Source organism: Nelusetta ayraudi, unplaced genomic scaffold (assembly GCF_046127955.1).
Source record: "Nelusetta ayraudi isolate G7.1 ecotype Tasmania unplaced genomic scaffold, CSIRO-AGI_Nayr_v1 ptg000039l, whole genome shotgun sequence".
Taxonomy (NCBI): Eukaryota; Metazoa; Chordata; class Actinopteri; order Tetraodontiformes; family Monacanthidae; genus Nelusetta; species Nelusetta ayraudi.
Genome location: NW_027466089.1, coordinates 1629321 through 1651467, shown reverse-complemented (window position 1 = coordinate 1651467; position 22147 = coordinate 1629321). Strand labels below are relative to the sequence as shown.

The 22147-nt window shown below is 46.0% G+C and overlaps 2 protein-coding genes across 4 annotated transcripts; both read left to right on the top strand.

Annotated features, from left to right (window-relative positions):
* The first annotated feature begins 3514 nt into the window (after positions 1-3514).
* simc1 (SUMO interacting motifs containing 1) lies at positions 3515-8575 on the top strand. Of its 2 annotated transcripts, XM_076032964.1 has the most exons (10): positions 3517-4068; positions 4557-5510; positions 5619-5866; positions 5969-6038; positions 6427-6581; positions 6723-6815; positions 6923-7054; positions 7438-7594; positions 8026-8110; positions 8205-8575. In XM_076032964.1, exons 1-10 carry the CDS (start codon positions 3919-3921, stop codon positions 8408-8410), a joined length of 2250 nt encoding a protein of 749 aa, XP_075889079.1. In that variant the 5' UTR covers positions 3517-3918; the 3' UTR covers positions 8411-8575. The 2 variants fall into 2 exon arrangements, with proteins under 2 accessions (XP_075889080.1, XP_075889079.1); XM_076032965.1 differs by lacking the exons at positions 8026-8110; positions 8205-8575 and having other exon boundaries at positions 3515-4068; positions 7390-7580.
* A 641-nt stretch (positions 8576-9216) lies between these two features.
* cnot6a (CCR4-NOT transcription complex, subunit 6a) lies at positions 9217-21853 on the top strand. Of its 2 annotated transcripts, none has more exons than XM_076032967.1 (12): positions 9217-9371; positions 10614-10735; positions 11154-11340; positions 11495-11580; positions 11681-11785; positions 11920-11988; positions 12297-12454; positions 13029-13183; positions 15062-15216; positions 15352-15585; positions 16621-16823; positions 16922-21853. In XM_076032967.1, exons 2-12 carry the CDS (start codon positions 10624-10626, stop codon positions 17132-17134), a joined length of 1677 nt encoding a protein of 558 aa, XP_075889082.1. In that variant the 5' UTR covers positions 9217-9371; positions 10614-10623; the 3' UTR covers positions 17135-21853. The 2 variants fall into 2 exon arrangements, with proteins under 2 accessions (XP_075889082.1, XP_075889083.1); XM_076032968.1 differs by having other exon boundaries at positions 9276-9357.
* Positions 21854-22147: the final 294 nt, after the last annotated feature.

Below are 22147 nucleotides of genomic sequence, written 5' to 3'. Positions count from 1 at the left end.
CAAAAACATGCATTACAACTCAACGCTCTGACGAACTGTCGAGCCTTTTCGCAGCCGGCCGCCGTTTATTCGCGTCTCCCGGGGACACTAATGAGACACTCATCAGCGTCTGGGGGTCACAGATTGAAGGGTGAGTCATCGGGCCGCGCTCCGTTCCCAGCCCGCCCGCTCGCTCGCTCCTCTGTCCGTGAACACATCATGCTTTGCCAGTCGAATGAACCCCTGCAGCCTGAGGGTGGCAAATCTGAAAATGAGTGGCACAGCAGTGGCAGTGGAGCTCATCAGGTGTGGCAGGCGTGTCCCCAACAGCCGGAGTGCGTGACACGGATGCGGACAGCAGAACAGGAGCCGTGACGGGGCGCCGCTTCCGCCAAAATTCCGACGGCAATTCCTGCGTGTTTCTCATCCCCTCCTTTCTTCACCTCCTCCTCTCCTCCTCTCCGCTTCTCAGGTGGCGACGGCCGTCACAAGCTGCTCTTTTTCTTTTTTTGGGACTCATCTTCTCCTCCATCATTATCTTCTTCATTTGGTTATTTTTCTATGACTGGGAGCTCACAGCCCAGCCGGCCGAAGGTTCCATCTGGCGGGGCCTTTCGGTGGAAGAGGAGGGCAGCTTGGCCCGCTCTGCGCAGGCCACGTCCCATTACCGCACCAGAACGCAGAAGCAGTCACCCATCGCATGCATAATTTATATCTGACTGGCAATCTAGCAACTGGCACCGTCACCACCACTGGGTGATTCACCATTAAAAAGCAGCAGTAGTAAAACACGTTGAGAATAAATTACACATTGCATGCGATTAATAAATGATGATCTCATTGTAAGGGCTCCATAGGCACATGATTATTTCATGTGATTTCACACCAATACTAATATTAATTCTGATAACTGAATAATTGAAATCCAGATTCTGCATACGTTGGCGTACCGGCCTCCCCTGAGGTGCGTCCTCGACAACCTCAGTGTGAATTCTGCTCTGAAAGGAGAGCGACTGAAGGATCCGTAAAGGAAGTGTGAAGTTGAACCTCCACTTGAAGAAATGTGGACTCCCACAGACTCCAGCAAGCGCACACCATCAAATGTAGATTTATTTAATCATTTTTTTTTAATCATTTGACACTACGGCAACCAGGAGATTACTGACTCTGAGGGTCCAGTGGAAGACATCTCGGACTCTGACAAGATGGAAATTAACACTCAGCCGGCGTCTATAGAACTGAACCTCTATTTATGGAATGTCACACATCTGACGGCTCTCTTGATCATCTTCCTTACTAATCTGCCACCGTGTATGGACTGTATGGATTTCACAACTTCTCCATTGGTGGTGCAGTTTTTATGTTTTTTAAAGGGCACAGGCAAAAACACTTTTATTTTATTTGTCTCTATCAGGACTAAAATCAAACATGTCGCCATATATTCTTCCTCCTCGCTGACTCAGAATTAATGACACGTTTGCAGGGATTCTACTCAATGGGTTGCTTTCTAATTCTTGCGGCCTTTCATTTTCCTGTCGGGCCAGATAGGGCAGCGTTCTGTACAGCTGCTGCACTGATTTGCCAACGCCGACATTTCTGCACTCAGTGAAACTTGTCTGACGTCACTTGACACAGATCTCACTTCATCCCCTCCGCTCACACTGCGTCCTCGCTGAGGCTGCCCTTCTCTCTGGCGGCTCACCTACTTACTGCTATCTGCCTGTTTTCTGCTCAGGCATGCTGCTGAACAATGGCTCCCATGTTGGCAGCTGGAGCAGCGGTATGTCTCGGGATAAAACTGCAATTGTTCACACTTTTTTTTTTTTTTTTTTGGCATTCAGAGACAAAATATGTAGAAATGCGTCAAAGCGTTGAACCTTGAACGAACATGCAGCACGCATGACCTAAATTCTACCTTATGTCTGCAACTTTTCGCTGAATTTTCCTTTCAGTGCTGCAAGTGTTCACGCTTGTACGTCTCATGTGACTCGTTCCATCCTGCCCGTCCAATGCTACCATAGATAGAAAACATTACGAATAACAGTAGTGTTGTCTTGTATAGACACAAGATACAATGGCTTGTATAGATACGAGACAACAGAAATTGTGTTTTGTATTTGTATTTCAGTACCGTGTGTGTGTGTGTGTGTGTGTGTGTGTGTGTGTGTGTGTGTGTGTGAGAGAGAGAGAGAGAGAGAGAGAGCCTTGTCCTTTTGTTTTTATATTAGAACTAGATTGTTAGTACAACACAGGCAGTTTCAGTTGTTCGGTTCACTGGCTCCACAGGGTATCGTAAACGTCTCCCTGGGGAGGCAGAAGGAAAACACAGTGAACATCGAGGCTGCAGTTTGAATGACAAGTCCCATTCCTTATCACAGAGCCGCAGCGCACAGTCAATTGCCAACAAGAAAAAGACATAAAATTAAAGTACCTGCCTTTATGTGAAATACAAAAGCTCAAAGGGGAATTAAATGGGGGGTGGTGGGGGTAGGGCAAAACAGAACAACACACACAAAAAAAAATACGATTTTGAGCCAGGATCCACTCAGAAGTGAATAATTCTGTGGGTTTTTTTTTTCTTTTCAGAAATGTTTCTAAGGAAGAAACGATCATTTTAATACCTGCCACGATGCGCAGCTGCACGGAAGCGCTTCCTAACAGCTGAACTCAGTTTTAAATTCAGCTGCACAGCTTGAGCGCTCTCCAGTGGTGGCAGCTAAGATTGCATGGTGATACAAAAACAAATTCGCCCCGAGGACCAACCGCCATGGTACACGGTGGATGGCTCCACTGCTCCTCGGACTTTCGTGGCAAAGAGTGAATGTCTGCCAGAATCTGATTTCCATTCGAAATCCCACCTTAACGACGTAAAAATGAAAATAAAACCTACTCGGCCTATGTTGCCACCTGCCGTTTTAGACTGTGTACTACATTTGGACACGTTGCGCATGAACTGCTCTTAACGAGCCTGGAGCAAAGTACGTTATTTTTCGTTTGCTTACGGTGCGTGTTACTACTTAATCTGTTTGAACGTTCACCCACCAATTGACCCCTAAGAACGTGGCTGTCTATTTATTTCTTTTTTTCACGCTTCACGCGGAGCCACCGCGTCAATAGCAGCAGGTAGAATCCGGTTGATTTTCATTATAATGTACAATGTGCTGGATTTTGTAATTCTATGTGCTGTATTTTACTGTGAAACGTCAACGTGACGTATCAGCTTCAACACTGTTCAGCTCGGCTGTCAAATAATAAAGCAGATTTCACTTTAAATCTGAAATTTTGCAAAAAAATAAATAAATATGCACGTATACTTTAAATACCTGCATTTTTTATGATTCCATAAGTTCAGTTTATTATAGTTTCTTCTTTTTTACACAGAGCAAGACACAGTTGTGACGGGCAAATGTGTTTTGTTTCACTCTCGTTTTCGTTGAACACATGCGAAACTACCTGCGTTGTCGCGCGATCTCGCAATCCTCGCGTGAACCGATCGAGCAGCCGCGCGAGACGCCCATCTCGGAAACGTACGGAGCGGTTTCCAAGCAGCGCCGCAGACGCTTTTGGTGTAAATTAGGGCTCATTCTCAGTGCAGACGAGCCTTCCGCTGCATGGAGACGTTGACGTCCTGCTTTGTTTACTCCTGATGCCACAACATTAGCTTGTTCCATGCGCTCGGATATGGCGGATCTATGGATGGCAGGTTGTGGTGTATACCATGGCAAAACAAATCACAACCTGCACTTGGTCTACCTCGTCAGAGAAGATAGTTCAGTGCTAATATAGTCCTGTGTTTGTCTAGCGAGCCAGCCAGCCAGCTAGCTATCTAGCTATCAATGTATCTCTCGGCTAATGGCACTGTGATGAGTCACAGCGGCTCGTCGCCGGAAATTCACCGCGGAACTGCCCGTGCACTCTTGGTAAAACACGGCCGCAGGGATGGATGATACAATCGTTCTGAGTTCCGACACCAGCGACTCGGATGTGGAAATAATCGGCTCCAACAGCCCCGTCATGACCAAAGCCGATCTGCCGCCGCTGTCCGCCGTCAAGGTTGAGGTTGACGCTCGCGTCGTCAACCTCGCCAAGGTAAGTTGACGAAACTGCCGCGTGACCCTGTGTGTGTGCGCGCGCAGCAATCAAGCGACCCGCTGCAGGTGCTTCCACGGCGGGGGACCACAGGAAACTGGCCGGCGGCGAGCTCCACTCGTTTTACGTTACATTCACGTAAAAGAACTCTGAGATGACGTAACAGCGCCCCCCCGGAGGACCCCCCTCCCCCCACTCAGAACGAGTTTACCGTCTTTCTGTTCTGAAGGATGAAAAAAAAACAAAAAAAACTACCTCATAACTGTGGGTTATTGTCTGTAATAAATAGGAGTTGTAACGACGTACATTACGAATGAGACTTATCGATTTAAACTTTGTTTGGTCGATCAATGTTTTTGTTGTAATTGAACATCCCATACTTACTAAAATGACGTCACATGTCTAAGGAGGATAACGCATCTACAGAGACCTCAAAGTCAAAGACATTTGTTGACCGACTTTTTTTTTTTTCATTTTCATTCTCCTAGATGTCTGTCAAGATTGAAGATACAAGATGCATCTCTCCGGAACTGAATATCTTGAAAAGACTCAATTTGTTTTCCAGACCTGTGGTTCACTTGACTGAGAGTCATTCAGAAACTGACCCTCAAACAGTCACACCAGTTCATGCAACCACTGTCAGACTGAGCCAGCCGCCTTTTCTTGAAAGGCCTGAAACAGAACTGAGCTCATTGGGATTTTCGTTGCCTCCACTCACAGGTCGAGCGCAAACTTTGTCACAAGACGGTCACAAAACAACGGTAGCATCAAACGGTCCTCCTATTGACTCTTCACAGGTTGAGTCTGGTCAGGTGACTGAGTCTCAGGTCAGCGGGTGGCTCCAGGGAAATTGGGAGCTTGCAGGAGGAATTTTCTATGCCCAACTGTCTCAGGGCCTGAAGGTCCCACCACATCACGGCTCTTCCAAAAACAGAAGCCTGCTTCGAACGTCGTCCCCGTCTGCTGCTGGAGACCGGTCAGCAAGCAACGACTTCTGTTCACCAGAACAACTGGAAACGGAACAAGCAGATTCTGCGTCTCTCCGCGTCACAGGCCAACCCAAGCGGACACCACACTCTGGACACGCTCGACCTGACGCTAACTCCGAGTGGCAGCCCGAGAAGGTTCTGGCTGACTACTCCTCAAACCTCTCTGACCCCTCGCGCTGTGACGCCGCTGTACAGCCTCAGCTGTCGGCCTCTGACATCAAGGACACGGATCAGGGATCGTCCACTCACGGATCGTCGACTCACGGAAGCGATGTGGATTTGGAAGAGCCGTCATACTTTTTCTGGCAAGACGCCAGCTATGACGAACAAAACGGCGAAGAGTCCAGATTTGAGAGCGACCCCAGGTCAGCCAGTCCAGAGGACACTGCCTTTGTGTGTCCAGCTGCACTCAGTAAACTCATGTCTGGACAGGCTCAATCACTGCTAAGAGAGGTGAATGGATTTATTCCGTTGTATATTTTTTCACCTGGTTATATGTGAGTCTGAAAATTCATAGTTTTTTTTTTTTTTGTTGGTATTTCTGCCTCCCTGTTTCTCCAGATGCATTGGCAGGATGAAGACCAGGCAACTGCAGTTGTGCTCCCCAAACAGAGCCTGAGTCTGGTTTACATCACTATTGATGAGAACTGCACAGAGGGAACACTGGAGCTCTTATCTGACCTGCTACAGCCCGGTTTCTACCCGCCAACAGATATCAGCGCCCACCTGGTGCGAGGCATCCTGCTCGACCCACACTGCCCCTATCATCTGTGTGTGCAGGCTTTTAAGCTGCTAATCAGGACACAGAGGTGAGGGAGCCACTAGAACAGCAACAGGACAGATCTTAACATGTTTAATATATTTATTTATTTTGTTCCACTCCTTTCCCTCTTTTTTTTTTTTAATTGCAGATACCATTTTGTCGATAAAGCCACAGTTCCATGGGATTGGGAGTTGTTGAACACAGTTATGGCTAATCAGGTACACTGCAGGGGAGATGGAGGAATCATTCACATTCGTCACCACTTTTTTATTTTTCTTGTTAAGGGTTGTTCTTGTTTCGTGGGTGTGTTGCATCTCTACAAATAAAATTGTATTAATTGATACATGTCACATGTTTTTAACTGACACTGAAGCCACATAAGAACACAATATGTATTCTTATTGTTTAAATCCCCCACCCCAAAATATTAGAAGAAATTGTTCTGGATATTGCATTTTCTAGATTTTTTTTTTCTCTAGCATTTTCTGAAACCTGGAACAAGGGGGGGGGGGAGTAAATGATGATCTTTGACAGGATTGGGACACCGGTTGAGTTTTGCATGATGTGGTACATTTTAATGCAACTGAACTTACTTGTTTTTCACAGGACGGTAAAAAGAAACTGAAGAGCTCAGTCGTGGGCATGTTCCTGGAGTACGTTGTGCAGACTTTGGAGGACGATTTCCATGTCAAAAGTTCTGCTTTTGCCCAGTCCATCGCTAAGGCAACACTCTCGTGTAATCATCAGTTCTCTCACGTCAGGTTCGTTTGCTAAAGCAGTTGCTGATATCTCAAGCTTGGTGGCAGATTTTTACTTTCTCAAAAAAAAAAAAAAAGGCCAAAAATAAAATGAATTCAGCCAGTGATCTTAACTAGCTTGTGTTAAACGTGTGCGTTTGTCAGGGATGTTCTCACGTGGCTGTTCACCGCCATTTCAAAATCGACGGAGCAAGCGGAGAGACCAGGAGCGGCCAGAGAGATGGAAGAACAAATGAGGTTCATTCATTTTTTTCACTCAAAAGAATCATTGATAAATCCCCGTCGGCCAACTCCTGAAAAACATCTGTGTGTATCTCTGTTGCTTCATTTCCGTCCTCCTGCAGAATAGTGTCTGTCTTCCAGAGGATGCTGTCGCTGGCGCTGGAGGTAGATCGCTGTCCGACTCTGCACGCTACCAAAGTGTCCCAGGAACTCTTCCACATGCTCGTTGGCACTGCAATCCCACGAGCGCACAGGTAGAGTCACGAGAAAGAAGGGGAAAAAAAGCCGCCGGAGAGAGACATCGGTTGATTGTACTGTCGCTGCTTGCCGGCGTTCAAAGGAGAGTTCAGCATCAAACAGGAAGCTGCAGTCGTGACGGGTTAAACAACAAAAAACAAAGACAAAGAATGCCCTGAACTGCTGTCATGTGCAGAATGGCCAGTACAGTAAATCCAAGCGACACAGTACAGTTAAGATAAGCATCCTCCAAATATTTGAGTGTATGTACGGGAACAGATAAGCATGCGTCGTCGTCAACGCCAGACATGTTTGCAACGCAGTCATTTGCAGGGAAATGCAATATCACCAGTTGCAGTTTTCAAAGCCGCCACCGACCCGCTGGCCTCTGACCCTCCAGGATGTTGCTGCTGGAGAGCCTGGGGAGCACCGTGCTGACGTACAAGCTGGTGATACACTTGCTGGACTACGCCTGTCCGCTGAAAACATCCCTGCCCATGTCGCTCGATCTCCTGCTTTACTTCATGACCAACTGCACCCTGGCTTTAGATTCCAAGGTAAGCGGACAACATGACACCTCTGTCATGTTTCCTTCAGTGACCCTGCAGAAAATTCTAAAGCAGGCAGCAGCATCAACATCAAACTATTAGGGGTGTGTTTTTTTTTCATAACTTGCTCAACTAAACTTTACTGGAATTCAGTCGTTTTCTCTTACAGTTGAGTACCACCTCAATGTGGGCGTGAGTTGTCTGAGCAAAGCGGCCCAAAGGTCTCTTGACGCCATTGGGCTGTGGTACCAAATTCATATTACAGCAACCACTTTTTAAACTAAAGTAGTTCCGAGGACCAGGTGCTGCCGCCTAATGCAAAACGCAAAAACAACTTAGAGCCGATATTAGTGCTCTCCCATTTCCTATTGGAGAATCTTTCTACATAAAAGCCACTAGTTGATGTCATTTTGCATTGTTAATGGGGTATTGCTCATTAGGATGGGACTGAGAGGTGGAAGCGGTGGGAAGAGTTGGTCCAGCTCCTCTGGATGTTGCTACTCAGATACAAGAAAGCAATGAAAGGTGGGGCCCCCAATTCAGCTTTGGTCGCGAAACACAAAATCACAGCATTTGTGCTCTTGTGCCACTGACTCCTGCTGACTTTTACCAATTCCAGGCTTCCTGAGCGGCTCCACTTTTGAACAAAGAGGCAGCGTGGGCACCTACAGAGGGGATGATTTGGTGTCCAGGTCCGCTGTCCGTGAAGCCGGGGAGGCTTTCCTGTCTCGGAGCAGAGCCGACGTGGGCCAAATGTTGCCTCCCCATGTGGAAGAGGCTTTTGGTAACCTGCAGGACTACCTGCTGGAAATCTGCCAGTGTTAAAATACATTTGTCTTTTTGTTTTTTGTTGTTTTTATTGTACATTAAAGTATTTTTTATAAATATATATATACATATATGTATATAATTTGCATTTGCCTTTCTGTTTAAAAGGGGGAAAAAATCCTGAAACTTGTTAAAATAGCAATTCATGTTCCACAACAAAGTTGTGCTGGAGCCTATCCCAGCTGTCTTAGGGCGAAGGCAGGGGAGGAGATCCTGAAACTTGTTTAGAGAGCAATGTTCCACAACAAAGTAAACAACTATTTTCTCAAACAAAAGAAAAAAACCTCCGTCTTTGTCAAACATTTTCTCATGATGCGTCTTCATTCAAGTATGCTGACCCAGTACATTACTATATTAGTATGATTGAATAAATAATTCAGTTCGTTTCATATCCATACTTCATACGTGTTCAGTCTGCATAGCATGCCGTCATGCTGTGTTTGTTCTCAGTTGATGTCTCTGAATATTATAGCCCCGCGCCATCTGTCAGTCATGGCTCAGGATTCTGTCTCGAACCATTTCTGTCGTTTTGATTAAAGCTCATCGTGATGTCAGCGCACGGAGGATGTCATCACTTAACAATTAGCGTCCACTTTGCATTCAAAAAACATCATTAAAAAAAAAAAAACATCCGTCTTGAATATCAATCGCTGATAGTAATAAATGCATATGTTTTTAAAAACCAGTCGCATCTCATCCCCACCACTGCATATCGAAACCTATCCGTGTCACGGAGAACCGCTAATTACTTGAGGATTTATTTACTCTGCTCCAACAGCTGGTTGGACGACGAACGCGCTGACCAATAGGAGTGCGCGCTGTTATCGGCAGAGGAGAAAAAAAAAGATCCCCACAGTCGCCATGATACAGCAGCAGCAGCAGCGGAAACGGCAGAGAAGTAGCTAGAAAACAAAGGGGGAGCACGCAGTCGTCCTCGCGATTTGGTATGCTCTTGCAGGTAATATTGGCACCGCTCACCTCACAGCCTCAACACGTCTCCGTCTAAATGCCAGTCGCGAGTTGAAAACGACGCCACCAGCCCCGCGGTGTGACCTCGTTTGAGCAGGAAGTCGGTCCAGCTCCGAATAATTTAGATCTATTAGCTTTGAGCTAGTAAGCTAACTAGCTAGGCTAAATAAGTCTTGTTTCCTCGCGGAGGGACCGTTGCGGAGCGTTGTCAGCGCGTTCTCCACTGTTTATCTCCGCGAGCGTGCTCGCTGCTGCCACTCGGGGCTTTGCTATTGGAAGCTAACGAAGTGCGATGCTTCACGGCCTAGCTGGTAATGCGCCAGATGGAGCTTTGCTATTATGTAAACAACTATTGCACAGTACCTGTTTTTTATACAGCGCGTTGCTTTCACACAGTAACTTCTGTTTTGTAATCACGGGCGGCACCGTTTGTGAATTGGTTTGTACCACTTTACCCGCATTACTGTCTCCCACCTTGTTTAGTCAGCGAACGGGCTAGCGTTAGCGAGTTAGCATCTTAAAAGTGTGCATGGGTAGCTACTTATTGAGGCTAAGCGAGGCTAAACAGCGAGAGACAATGAGGCGGTCAATGTCGAAGCTATTTTTGTGAACTTGAAATTGGCAAAGTTTAGAACTCGATCGCGTTTCGTCGTGACGTTACAGAGCCCAGTCAGGCTGAAATAATTCTCAATTGTTGTTGATTCTCAAAGCAGTTTCAACGTCAACTACATTCTAAATAATTGCCTTCATTGAAAACATTCTTTACTGAAATCATTCGGATGCCCACGTCGGACCATACGTTAATTGGAAGAGTTGTTCTGGTCGCCTCCCGGTTTAAGTCGGTTTCATACACGTGTCGCTTAGTTGAGCCGCGAGCGCACATGTCACTGTATGTCGAGGTATTTATATCTAACTAAATTCGTAATCTGGTTAAAACGTGTAACTCAAAGGGTCCATACGTACTAATAAATGCTCTTCAAAGCGCCCAGGTGCCAAATTGTCGCCTTCAAAACGGCCTTTGTTGTCAGCGGGACCATATGAGACCACCGTTCAACATGTTGAGTCCTGATGCAACTCCACGCGTTCCATAGCAGATAACTGCTCAAACGAAAAGCCGTTTTTTTTATTGATCATATGAGTAATTGACTGTTAGCAGTTCAAAGTGAAAGCCTTCTGGGTGACAGTTGGCCTTGTAAATGACCATCACCCTGAGGCAAACTTTTCTCTCCAGTGTTATAGGAATGCCCAAGGAAAAATATGACCCGCCGGATCCCAGGCGGATGTACACAATTATGTCCACCGAGGAGGCAGCCAACGGGAAGAAGTCATACTGGGCTGAGCTGGAAATCAGCGGTCAGTGGCGCTTCTACACTTGGTGTTTGCTTCTTCGTTTGTATGTGGGGAATCAATTCGTTGTAAGGCAAAGACTTGAAATGAAATTTCCCTGCTGGTTGGAGTCCTACGACGTTGTGCTCTGTTGTAGTGTTGTATTAATTGGCCAATTCCACCAGACCAAGGAGTAGCAGGCACTTCTGTGCGTGATTAAATCTTCCGGCCATCAGTTGTGTTGTATTTTTGCATTTAGTGGGGAGTCATTGCAAGAAAACACAATGTCCTTTCCCCTACCGCTTCCTGTTCTGGGTCCAGTTCTTCTGTACCCTTGCTTTACATATTGACACCTCTCTATATTTAAATGGATCACATCTCAACCTCGGAATCTATTTGCATGTTTTTTTTTTGTACGTTTTGTTTTTCCTTTGTCCCACCGCAGGCCGAGTAAAGAGTCTCAGCACAGCCCTGTGGTCTCTGACCCACCTCACTGCCCTGCACATCAGCGACAACTCATTGTCACGCATCCCGCCAGACATTGCCAAACTACACAACCTAGTGTACTTGGATCTCTCATCCAATAAGATCAGGAGCCTGCCGGCCGAGCTCGGCAACATGGTTTCTCTCAGGTGGGTGACTTCAGTCTTTGCCTCGTGAATTTTCAACAGCAGACAGGCACATTTTGGTCTGACTTTCACAGATTATATATGTTCATTTGCATTGCCAGGAAGTAGATCATGTTTTTTCCCCAAATGCTATTAAGATGGTTAATGTCCTCCACAGGGAGCTGCTTTTAAATAACAACCAGTTGCGGGTTCTGCCATTTGAATTGGGGAAACTGTTTCAGTTACAAACACTGGGGTTGAAAGGTGAGTGGCTCATCAATGTGTTTTGTAGCCATTCCAGCCTCGAAATCCCATTGTTGCCTCCGCCATGACTCACTCCATGTTGCTCCCCTTCCTTCACCAGGAAACCCACTTGCACAAGAAATTATGAGCCTCTACCAGGAACCTGATGGCACGCGAAGACTGCTCAACTACTTGCTAGACAATCTGGCCGGTGCGATCAAACGCTGTGAGTCTCGCTCCTCTCTGCCAATTATGGCTTCGGGTTACCACCTGTAATAGTGTGTAACCGGTTTGCTGGTGCTTCAGGTTGTTGTCTTAATTGTGAAGTTTGTTTGTGTCATTCTTTGCTCCTCTGCTCAGTACCAACAGAGCAGCCCCCAGCGAGGTCCTGGATCTCGCTTCAGGAACCAGACAGAAATTGGCCCTCAGGTGAGTAGCTTGTGGACTTCACACACTAGAAGCAAGTACTTATTGTGCATTAATAATTTGTGTTTTTCCAAAGTAAACACACTAGCTTGTGTTTTGTTTTATTTTCTCTGAGGCCCTGAGCCTGTTTGAATAAAATGGGAACTCAACATGCTTCATCCAAATGATTAAATAACAACAAAAAAAAAAAGATACGGCATAAAGTAGAACATTTTATAGAATATTGCTTTTTTCCTCACACCCTTAAAAGTGTAGTGCCAAGAAAATCCCAAACCTGGAAGAGTTCTGACGCTCTCCCTGTCTCCCTTTAGCGCTCTTCTCCGTCATGTGCTACAATGTGCTGTGTGACAAATACGCCACGCGGCAGCTGTACGGCTACTGTCCCTCTTGGGCCCTGAATTGGGAGTACAGGAAAAAGAACATCATGCAGGAAATTATGGGCTGCAACGCTGACATCATCAGTCTACAGGTAAGGCAGGACTGCTGATGCATTGCTTTTTGCATGACGACTGGTAAACTGGCACAAGGTGTATTGTTGTCCTTGTCCCAGTGCACAAACATAAAAGGTGAATTGATTTGTTTTCATTATTAACCGACTGTTCTGCTGTAGGTGGCGATGTGCACTTTTTCATCGTTTATTTATTTTTTTTTGTTTGTTCTTTTATTGATTATGGACAACACACAAATAAAGTGAGCCGGTTGCTAGCTACTAGCATGTTTCTATCAATACAACATAAGTTGTTTCACCTGTTGGCTCGGAGACAGAAGTGGCTCCAAAGTGGACTTTGGAAATCCCCATTTTGTTTCCCACATTTTATGTGGGTGCCAGCTGCTTCTCATCCACATTGATGTCATTCAACCCCCTGGTCAGCACATACACATACACCTGCAATATTAATTTGATTCCCAACCTCCTCATGTGACAATGTGACTTTTATAACAGTTGCAGTCAGACAAACGCGATTCCAAACAGTATGGAAGTGAAAATGTGTCATTGTTGTTATGTCGTTAACACGTTGACCGCATGTTTTGGTTGGTTTCAGGAAGTGGAGACGGAGCAGTATTACAACTTCTTCTTACCTGAGCTGAAGGAGCAGGGATATGACGGCTTCTTCAGTCCCAAGTCCCGGGCCAGGACCATGTCCGAGTCGGACCGCAAACACGTGGATGGATGCGCAGTTTTCTTCAAGACAGAAAAGTAAGAAATCAAGGCCTCCGACTCTGTAGTGGAAGTAAATCTGCACAGGTTTCACCCCAAGTGATCAATGTGGTTATAATTACGTGTGTGTCTCAGTTCAATATATATTTCTATTTTTTTTTTCCCAAAGTCGTCTGACCATGCAGACGTCTTTTGTAGCATTGGGTTTTGTTTTTGTAAACATTGACCGTGCATAAAAATCTGCAGGTCCAGTCCATAACTTTGTCAACTGATAAGGAGCAGAGTCCAACTACTAGAAGAGACACAGACATGCATCCAGATCACACCAGCACAGAGTGACTCTGAGATGGTCATTTTAAAATTTGATCAAATACTGTAACAGATTATTGCTTGGACGGTGTTTGTCCAGTCTGTCGATTAAAGGATCATCTGGTCTAATGTGGTGGCTATGCTGAGGCACTAAAGACAAAAATGAGGAAGGATATTTCCTTTGCATTAACACACAGATTACAAAACGGTTGTAGTTGTAGTCGGTTGGTATCCAAAAGGGCAGTTTTCCTGTGAATAAACCAGCCTCACATTCTCTAATGAGCTGAGATGGCAAAGAGTGAGCGTGTGGATGATGCAGTTTCCTGCGAGGTCTCCCGCTGTGCTGCTCACTCAGGTATGTGCTGGTTCAGTTTGTTAATGAAACCGGTGACCCCGAGCAACATTAACCCTGAAGTGCAGTGGAGTGCTGCGCTGTGAGCAGATGAAATCCTCTGATCTGGAGAAGGTCCTCCTCCATGGGAGGCTCTGGGTTGTGTGCAGTAATTGGACCAAGCAGGACGTTGGCTCAGCGTCGTTCTTGGTAGCCCTGGATTGAAATTGCTTCCTTAGTTGCAGGCTGCACTGAAATAATAATAATAACTCATTGTGGGGCGAGAGGTTTGTGTATTGGCTGACATTTTGCAATTCCCCATGTCTGCGTTGGGGATTATCTTTGGGCGAGTGGTAATTTGCTTGGTAAGGGCACCGGCACAATGTTTATCCATTATGTTGGTGTCTTGTGAGACTTGTCAAAGGTCGACTTTATGGTTCAGTATGAGATTAGGTGCGGGATTCAGCATATTGAGTATGAAAGGTTAAAAACCCCCACTGATGCAAAGTACTGTATGTTTTCTGCATGGGCATCATTCGGTGAGCCATTTAGATTAATGGAAAAACTACGCAAAGAAACATGCCACAAAGCAAAGTCTACAAAGACCTGTGGAAATGTCAGTGACGGTTACTCTTAGGGACAAGCACTATATCTTCCCGTTTCGTGTAACCATGTCTATTTCCCTCAGATTTTGCACATTTGGTCAGCTTTTTGGCCCTATTTCAGCTGTACAATATAAATTCAGGTGAAGAAAAAAAATTGAGATAATAGTTACCCTGACACTAGGGATGTTAAGAATTAATCGATTATTGATTAATTGACGATTAAGAATTTAATCGATCAAATTAAAAAAGTTGATATCATAACAGTGTAGTGGCAGGAAAGAAAATTTCACCTGTAAATACTGTGATGGTCATAAAATACCTAGAACAAGTTACTTTTAAACAAATTCTTTAAAAAGAAAAAAATGAAATGTGACCCATTAGAAGTCAACTTAAAGTCAGGTTAAATGTTGAGGGTGTTTTTGCTGTTCTCTAATGTAAAAATGGGTCACATTGGACCCTCAACATTGTTTAGCCTTCAAATAATGTCTTCCTTGCACATCTCATTGTGAAATTTAGGTTCTCAGGGAAAATTGCTGCTTACTAATGAATTAATCGATCATTTGCATCCCTGCCTGAAACCTATTGCTGCTGCTGCTGCTGCTGCTGCTGCTGCTTTCTGAAGCCACACTAAAGCTCCCCCCCAACCCCCCCTTCCTGTGTGTGTCTGTGTAGGTTCAGTGCGGTGCAGAAGCACACGGTGGAGTTCAACCAGCTGGCCATGGCGAACTCCGAAGGCTCCGAGGCCATGCTGAACCGCGTGATGACCAAGGACAACATCGGCGTCGCCGTCCTGCTGGAGGTGCGAAAAGAGATGATGGAGGCCTCCTGTGAGTACACGCCGTTCCAAACCCAACACGCCGAGATCGGCCGCTCCTTCCGCTCCTGCTCTGACTTTGAACGTCGTCCGCGCTTCGTGTTTTGCGTCTTCTCCACCCCCCACCCCCCACCCCCCACCCCTTTAGCCGGAAAGTCGCTTCACGGCATGGAGAAGCAGCTGCTCCTCATGGCCAACGCCCACATGCACTGGGACCCAGAGTACTCTGATGTGAAGCTCGTCCAGACCATGATGTTCCTGTCGGAGGTGAAGAACATTGTGGACAAGGCCACACGCAGCCTCAAGCTGTCCTCCGTCTCTGGGGAAACCAATGCCATTCCGGTGGTGTTGTGCGCTGACCTCAACTCTCTGCCCGACTCTGGTAAATAAGGCCTGAATCATGTGTTTCATTCGCCCTCCTGGTTATATTTAGTCTCCGTCATGGCTGCGTGGGTCACAAATTGAACCCAAACACAGCTTTTAGAGATTGATTTGCATAATTCCTCCTGTTCATTTTTGCACCAGTGCATTTTAGCATTGGCAACGTGCGTATTCATGCATCGTGAAAAAGACAAAGGTTTCAAAGCAAGAGGAGTCTCTGATTTGAAATCATCCATTCCTAAATCTTACAAACGTAGCTTAGAAACATGTTTAATGTGGTCATGCAAGACTTGACTGACTGTTCAAACCAAAACAAGATGTTGGAACTAAATCAGACCTTTAGGAGGAGATTCAAGATAACTGCGTGTGCTGCAAGCTGCCTGCCAGGGATGTTAATAATGTATCGATTAATTGTCGATTAAGAATTGAATCGATTAAATTAAATTAGTCGCAATTAATTTAACATTTTTTACATTGGTAGTTAATATCTTAATATCATAACAGCGTATTGGCAGGAAAGAGCAGTTTACCTGGAGATACTGCGATGGTCATAATATACTCGTGTATATATATATTTTTTTATTTTTTAAGGATAAATGTTTAGGGGGTTTTTACTGTTCTCTAATGTAAATATGGGTCACATTGGATCCTCAACATTACTTAAGGGGTGAATAATGTGTTCCTTAAACATTTTTCATTGTGACATTTAGGTTCTCATTTAGATACTCGCAGCTAATCCATTAATCGCTAATCGATCGATGAAGTCGACCAGCTAGCGATTAATGAATTAATCGGTAATTTGCACCGCCAGCGCAGCGTTGACGCACAACCGTCTCCAACCTGCGCCAGAATCGTCTGTTCACTCGTGTGTCCGCCGGTCGTTACGTCACTGTGTTAAATTAACAGTAATCCCTGCGCAAGCTGCTTGGAGAAGCACTTGGAACGCACTCATCTTGTCCTGTTGTTGTTGTTGTTGTTGGCTTGACCTGAGCTGTGCCCTCACCTCTCTGCGCCCCCACCCGCCCCCTCCCTCCAGGTGTGGTGGAGTACCTCAGCTCCGGCGGCGTCGACTGCACCCACAAGGACTTCAAGGAGCTGCGGTACAGCGACAGTCTGACCAAATTCAACTGCAACGGCAAGAACAGCAACTCCAACGGCATGATCACCCACGGCTTCAAGCTGAAGAGCGCCTACGAGAACGGCGTGATGCCTTACACCAACTACACCTTCGACTTCAAGGTGATTTGTGTCGGCCACGGCAAAGAGAAATGCTACCTCGCATCGTTCGCTGAAACTGACTCCCTCCTCCTCCTCCTCCTCCTCTTTCTCTCCTCCAGGGTGTCATTGACTATATTTTCTACTCGAGGCCGCAGCTGAACGTGCTGGGCATCCTGGGCCCGCTGGACCACCACTGGCTCGTTGAGAACAATGTCTCCGGCTGCCCGCACCCCCACATCCCCTCCGACCACTTCTCCCTCCTCGCCCAGCTGGAGCTGCTCCTCAACGTGCCCCCCCAGATCAATGGGCTCCACATGCCTTCACGCAGGTAGTGAGTCCCTGCCGCACCACCACCAGGGGGCGGCGGCGGCGGGAACCGGGGCGCGGGGCGGGGGGGAGCTGCGACCCACAGCCTCTTCCTGTCCGACCCCTAAAACCCACCCCCACCCCCCGCCTCCTCCCTCCCTCTTCCCTCCGCCACAGAGTAGGAGGAGGTCGTGGGCGGGGCAACAACCTGTATAATATTCGTACAGTGAGGTCTGGCTGACAGGGATTTCGTATAATGTTATAGATATTCTATATTTTTCTTTATTTCTTTCTCCTTTTTGGTTCCTTTTTTAACTGCTTGATTCAGTCCTGTTGGTATATATCAGATTTTGTGTTTTAGATCCTGTTGTTATTACCCTCTTCCCCCCTCCCCCCACCCCCCACCTCTCAAACCCACCCACACACACATTGCTTTGGTCCTTCATATATCAGAGGGGACGGATGGTAGCTCGTTCAGATGTGTCACAAGGGGGCGCTGTTTGTTCTTGGGTTTGTTTGTTTTTTAAAGAGCAGGGAAGGAGTCGTGCAAGCGTGCGTACGGAGGGGGCGACTTCTCGAGCTGCCGTCCCGGCTGTCTGTCTGTCTGTCCTGTTTAAAACAATAAGAAGAGAAATCTTGAAACCAGCAAAGACGGCAGACTAGTCGGTCTCGGCCCCGCCCCAGAACCCTCTCCTGACACGCGGAGCCGAGAGAAAGCCGGGCCACGGACGTCGTAGGGCCGCCGGTACCGAGGGGTCGAGACTTCCTGCTGTCATTCTGTGGTGCTGAGGCCGTTAGCGTGCGGTCCAGGCCTCGCGCGTGGTGCTACAACATCGTCTCCACCCGTCGACACCCCTCCCACCCCGGATGCGTCAAAAAAAAAAACCCACACAGATGCCTCAACCATGATTTAAAAAAAAGCAGGCGTCCAAGTACCACATCTGCCGGGTTTCACGCGACGGTCGTTAACGAAATCAGTCTCGGATGAGGTAAAAAAACAAAACAAAACCGAGAGCAGCTACCATCTTGAACGCAGACTGTTACATCGCAGCGTGGAAAGTCGTCGTCCGGCTCGTCTCGTGTCTCGGGAGTTCGTGAGGCCCTCACACCACCCTGGTTTTTCTTTGTTTTAATTCTTTTGGCCGAGGGGCGAGGGGTTCAGGCTGACGGGCAAAGCGACGAGGGGCTTTCACAAACCTTTTCTTTTGTCTCAATTGCTTTTCGGCAGAGAGAGCGAGTCATGGTTGCTAGCAGCGAGTAAAACCAGCATTCCTCTCCCTGTCTGGGGTTGCCGTCTCAACTCCGCACATGCAACAGCTCACACGCTCGCGCACACCAGTAACACGAGAAAAAAAAAAAAAAACGCAGGTAACTTGCAGGCAGATCTGTAGCACTGTTTCTGAGGCCAGTAGTGACTTTTTTCCCCCCTAGTAATAATGTTCCATAAACAAAAGCAGTGGGTTATTTTTTTTTTTCACAAGTGTTTGTACAGAATAGAAATCCTAGACTCAGTCTTTACATGATTGTATATGAACCACAAAATACCTGTTTTCTGGCGTTTTTTTGTACTCAGAGTAAATTATGATCAGATTTGAAAAAGATTGTATTGTAAACTATGGCTAAATTTTTATCCAGTTGATGTTGAGATGAATTGATATTACCAGCTTGTACAAAAGACGTAAGAAGAGGTTGTTCAAGGCATTCGCCGTCACGACTTTGCACTCCTTTAAGAAACTGTAATTAATGTGTCAGTATTGTTTGATTTTTGTCTCCAATCTCCCCGCAACGAATCCCCCTCTGTCAATTCGATTTATTATTTGCTATTTTTTCTCACCCCCACCCTCCCTTTTTCGGCACATTGCTGCGATTGTAAATAGACACCGAGTTAAACGTCTTGCCTGTCGCTCCTTTGCCCATTAACGAAGCCATCGATCCACACTGCTGCCATCAGTACAAGCAAACGGACCATCGCAGGTGAGTCGCAGACCACCAGCGACTCCGCATCTATTCAGAAATCTCTCTCACTCACACACACACACTCACACACACTCACTCAAATGCGGACACGCGCGCTCAACAGTGTGGCGGTCGGTCGGCCGGTCGCGTCGCGTCACCCACACGTGTGCAACGGAACATTGTGCCTCACTGTAGCAGTTGTCGTCTTGCACTATTTCAACATGACGAACGCTTGAACAACCTTTTCTCTTATTTTTAAATACTGTCGAGACATTTGTGAAGATTTTATGTCCTTTTATTATTAGGTTGTTTTTTTTTTTCCGTTGTCATTGCTGTTGACATTGCTTTCCTTTTTTTTTTTTATGAGCTGTGACAATGTTCAAATGATGTGTATATCCTTTCTGTTCATTGAGCTCTCCAGTAATCAGGTATGCTTTGTCCACTGAACCCCTCCCACAGTCCCTCCTCCAACCAACACGACTAGGATATCTTACCTCCATCATCCAACCTGCACTTCCAGTTTGTCACTTACCCCAGGAAGTACAGACCCCCCCCCCCCCCCAAGATGACCGTAGCCCCTCCCCTTTCCGGCCAAGATTTTAAACTTCCCCTTAAGCTCCTCCCCCTTTAAGCCATGCCTTTTTAAAAAGTTCCTCGGCCCTCCATGTCAGCAGTGGCGGAAGCCCCTCCCTTAGTAGGAAGAGGAGGGTGCGTACTGAGCTCAGCTACCCCCCCCCCCTTTCAAAGCGCACCTGTGTTTGCATCGACCAGATTTGTTCCCCCCCTAAAACAACCACGTGTCCAATTATAGCAGTGAGATTAATATTCCCTGCCTTCACAGATGACGAGCACTTAAACCGATTAAACCCCGCCCCTGCCCCCCACCCTCCACTCCCGATTCCTCAATTTTGGCAATTAAAGCGTCTCATTGAAGTCGATGTAGAAATTACTTTTTTTTTAAAAAAAAAAAAAAAAAAAGAGGGAAGCAATGAAATAGGAAGGTCTCTTGTCCCCTTTCCCTCTTCCCGCTGTTTTTAAAAGCTTTGGTTTCCAATGAAAGCCTATGTGTCTAGATTGTTTTTGGGTTGTTGTTTTTTTTTTCTTCCCTTACCTGAATGGCATTAGTATTGTTGTAGATTTAAATACTAGCTTCTTTTTTTTTTTTTTTTTGTAAAGTGTGAATAAAAGATGTATCTCATGTTTCCTTTCTAAAAAAAGATATTGAACCGTGCTATTGATGTGTAAATCATGAATTCTATGATGGTGTTACGTTTGCTACATTGTTTTTATCTTCTCTCGCTCTATATATACAGTATATATATTATTTCCCACCCTCTCTTCCCCAGCCCTCGAGTGACTGTCCCGCGTATAGAGGACGACGAGGTTGTCGTCTCGATGGCTCGAGTAGAGGAGTTGAATGTTTCTCATGTAGCCTTGTGAAAGTGAAGGAGTGAGAGGGGAGCGGAGTGACCTGCAGCCATGCTACCTGTCCAGCTCTGAGCACAGGGAATTTGCATTTTGTTGTGTTTAGCTTTACTCTTTCTTTCTTTTTGGATGTTGCATGGCACCAGCCCCGGAGAGCGCTCGTGCCCGACCACCGGCCCTGCGACGGGCGCCACTAGTCCATTTCACTCTGTTGTCGTGCATCACAGTGGTTCAAATCTGTTACGCTGTTGTTATGGTCACCAACTCGAGCTCGACAAAAAAAAGGCCTTTTCGTTGTTCAGCCCGAGTCACTCGAGCCTGGTGGTGTCACCCTATAAAGCTTTTGCGAGCCGATCACTTTGGTTGACTTTTTTTTTGCTTCTTAGCTCTAGAGTGGATTTTTTTTTATCCCCCACCCCCACCTGGGGCTGCATCTTTGTAATGGTGCACACCAAAGCTACGTTCAGTTCGGTTCTCTAGTTCTTGGTTCCCCCATTTGATTCATGCACTCGTGTCGATTCATAGTCTCCGTGAACTGGTAGGGCTGCAAGGAAAGCGATGCACCGCTGTCCCTTTTTTCCTTGAACCTCATCAACATCCGCCCTCCCACCACCACCACCCCCCATTTTAAATGCACCCTTTTCCAAAAAAAAAAAATCTATTTAAAAACACACGCACCACTTGGCAATAATCCCCGAAACATTCAGACACAATATTTTATCTTAAATGTAGCTGTCATCTCTCAAACTGTGGCCGTGTTTCCCCTCCGTCATCACTCGCCATCCTCTGCTTTTTAAGAACGACTTGTTAACCCCCCACCCCCAACACTCTGTTCGTTTCTAATTTTTCTTGCTCACTACTTCCTCTTTTATCATCCATCTTGTATATTTGCGCATCACCCCCGGCCCCCCCTCCTCCACCCTGCTGATCTAGTGGTAGTTGTTCAATGATCAGGATTGTCTATCTGTAGTCAGCTGAGTACATAAATTGATCTGTGTCACTGTGTTAATGCACTGGACCAACTATTGTTTACCATTCATGAAATACCAGCAAAAACAACAACAACGTAATGAAGAAACACTTGCACAATGTTGTAGAATGTCCATTTAACCCAGATAAGAAATCAAGGCAGCTGTTTTCAAATCAACACATACTGTTTTCAAAATGAACTGAATGGTAAACAATGCTTTCTGTTGTACCCCTTTAGCCGTCCTCTCGATCCTCTTGGGAACTAGATTTGTTCTTTGATTATATTTTTTTTTTCTTTTTTTCAGTTTGACTACAGGTTCTGCTTGTTTCCTTTACACCTACCTATGTATTTTCCTACTTCTGGTTCAAAATAAAATCTGTATTATCTGTTTCAAGCTGCGTCACCTCTTTTTCTTTGCAATGGATCTTGGACATAAGTCCTGTATCTGTTGTCCTTAGATGGCATCCTTTTTCTTGCTCCCTGTCCCTTTTAATCCCTATTTTAATTTCCCTTCAGTTTAAATATTTTTAAACTATCAATAACACAACATAACAGCTCGATTTTCCTTTATTTATACTACTGCATGTTCTGCCACAATGAAATAGAGCAAGTAGCATGGGCAACAAGTGCGTAATCCTTTGAAAACAAAATGAAGTATCTTTTATGGAGACGTTTTAAAAGAAATATG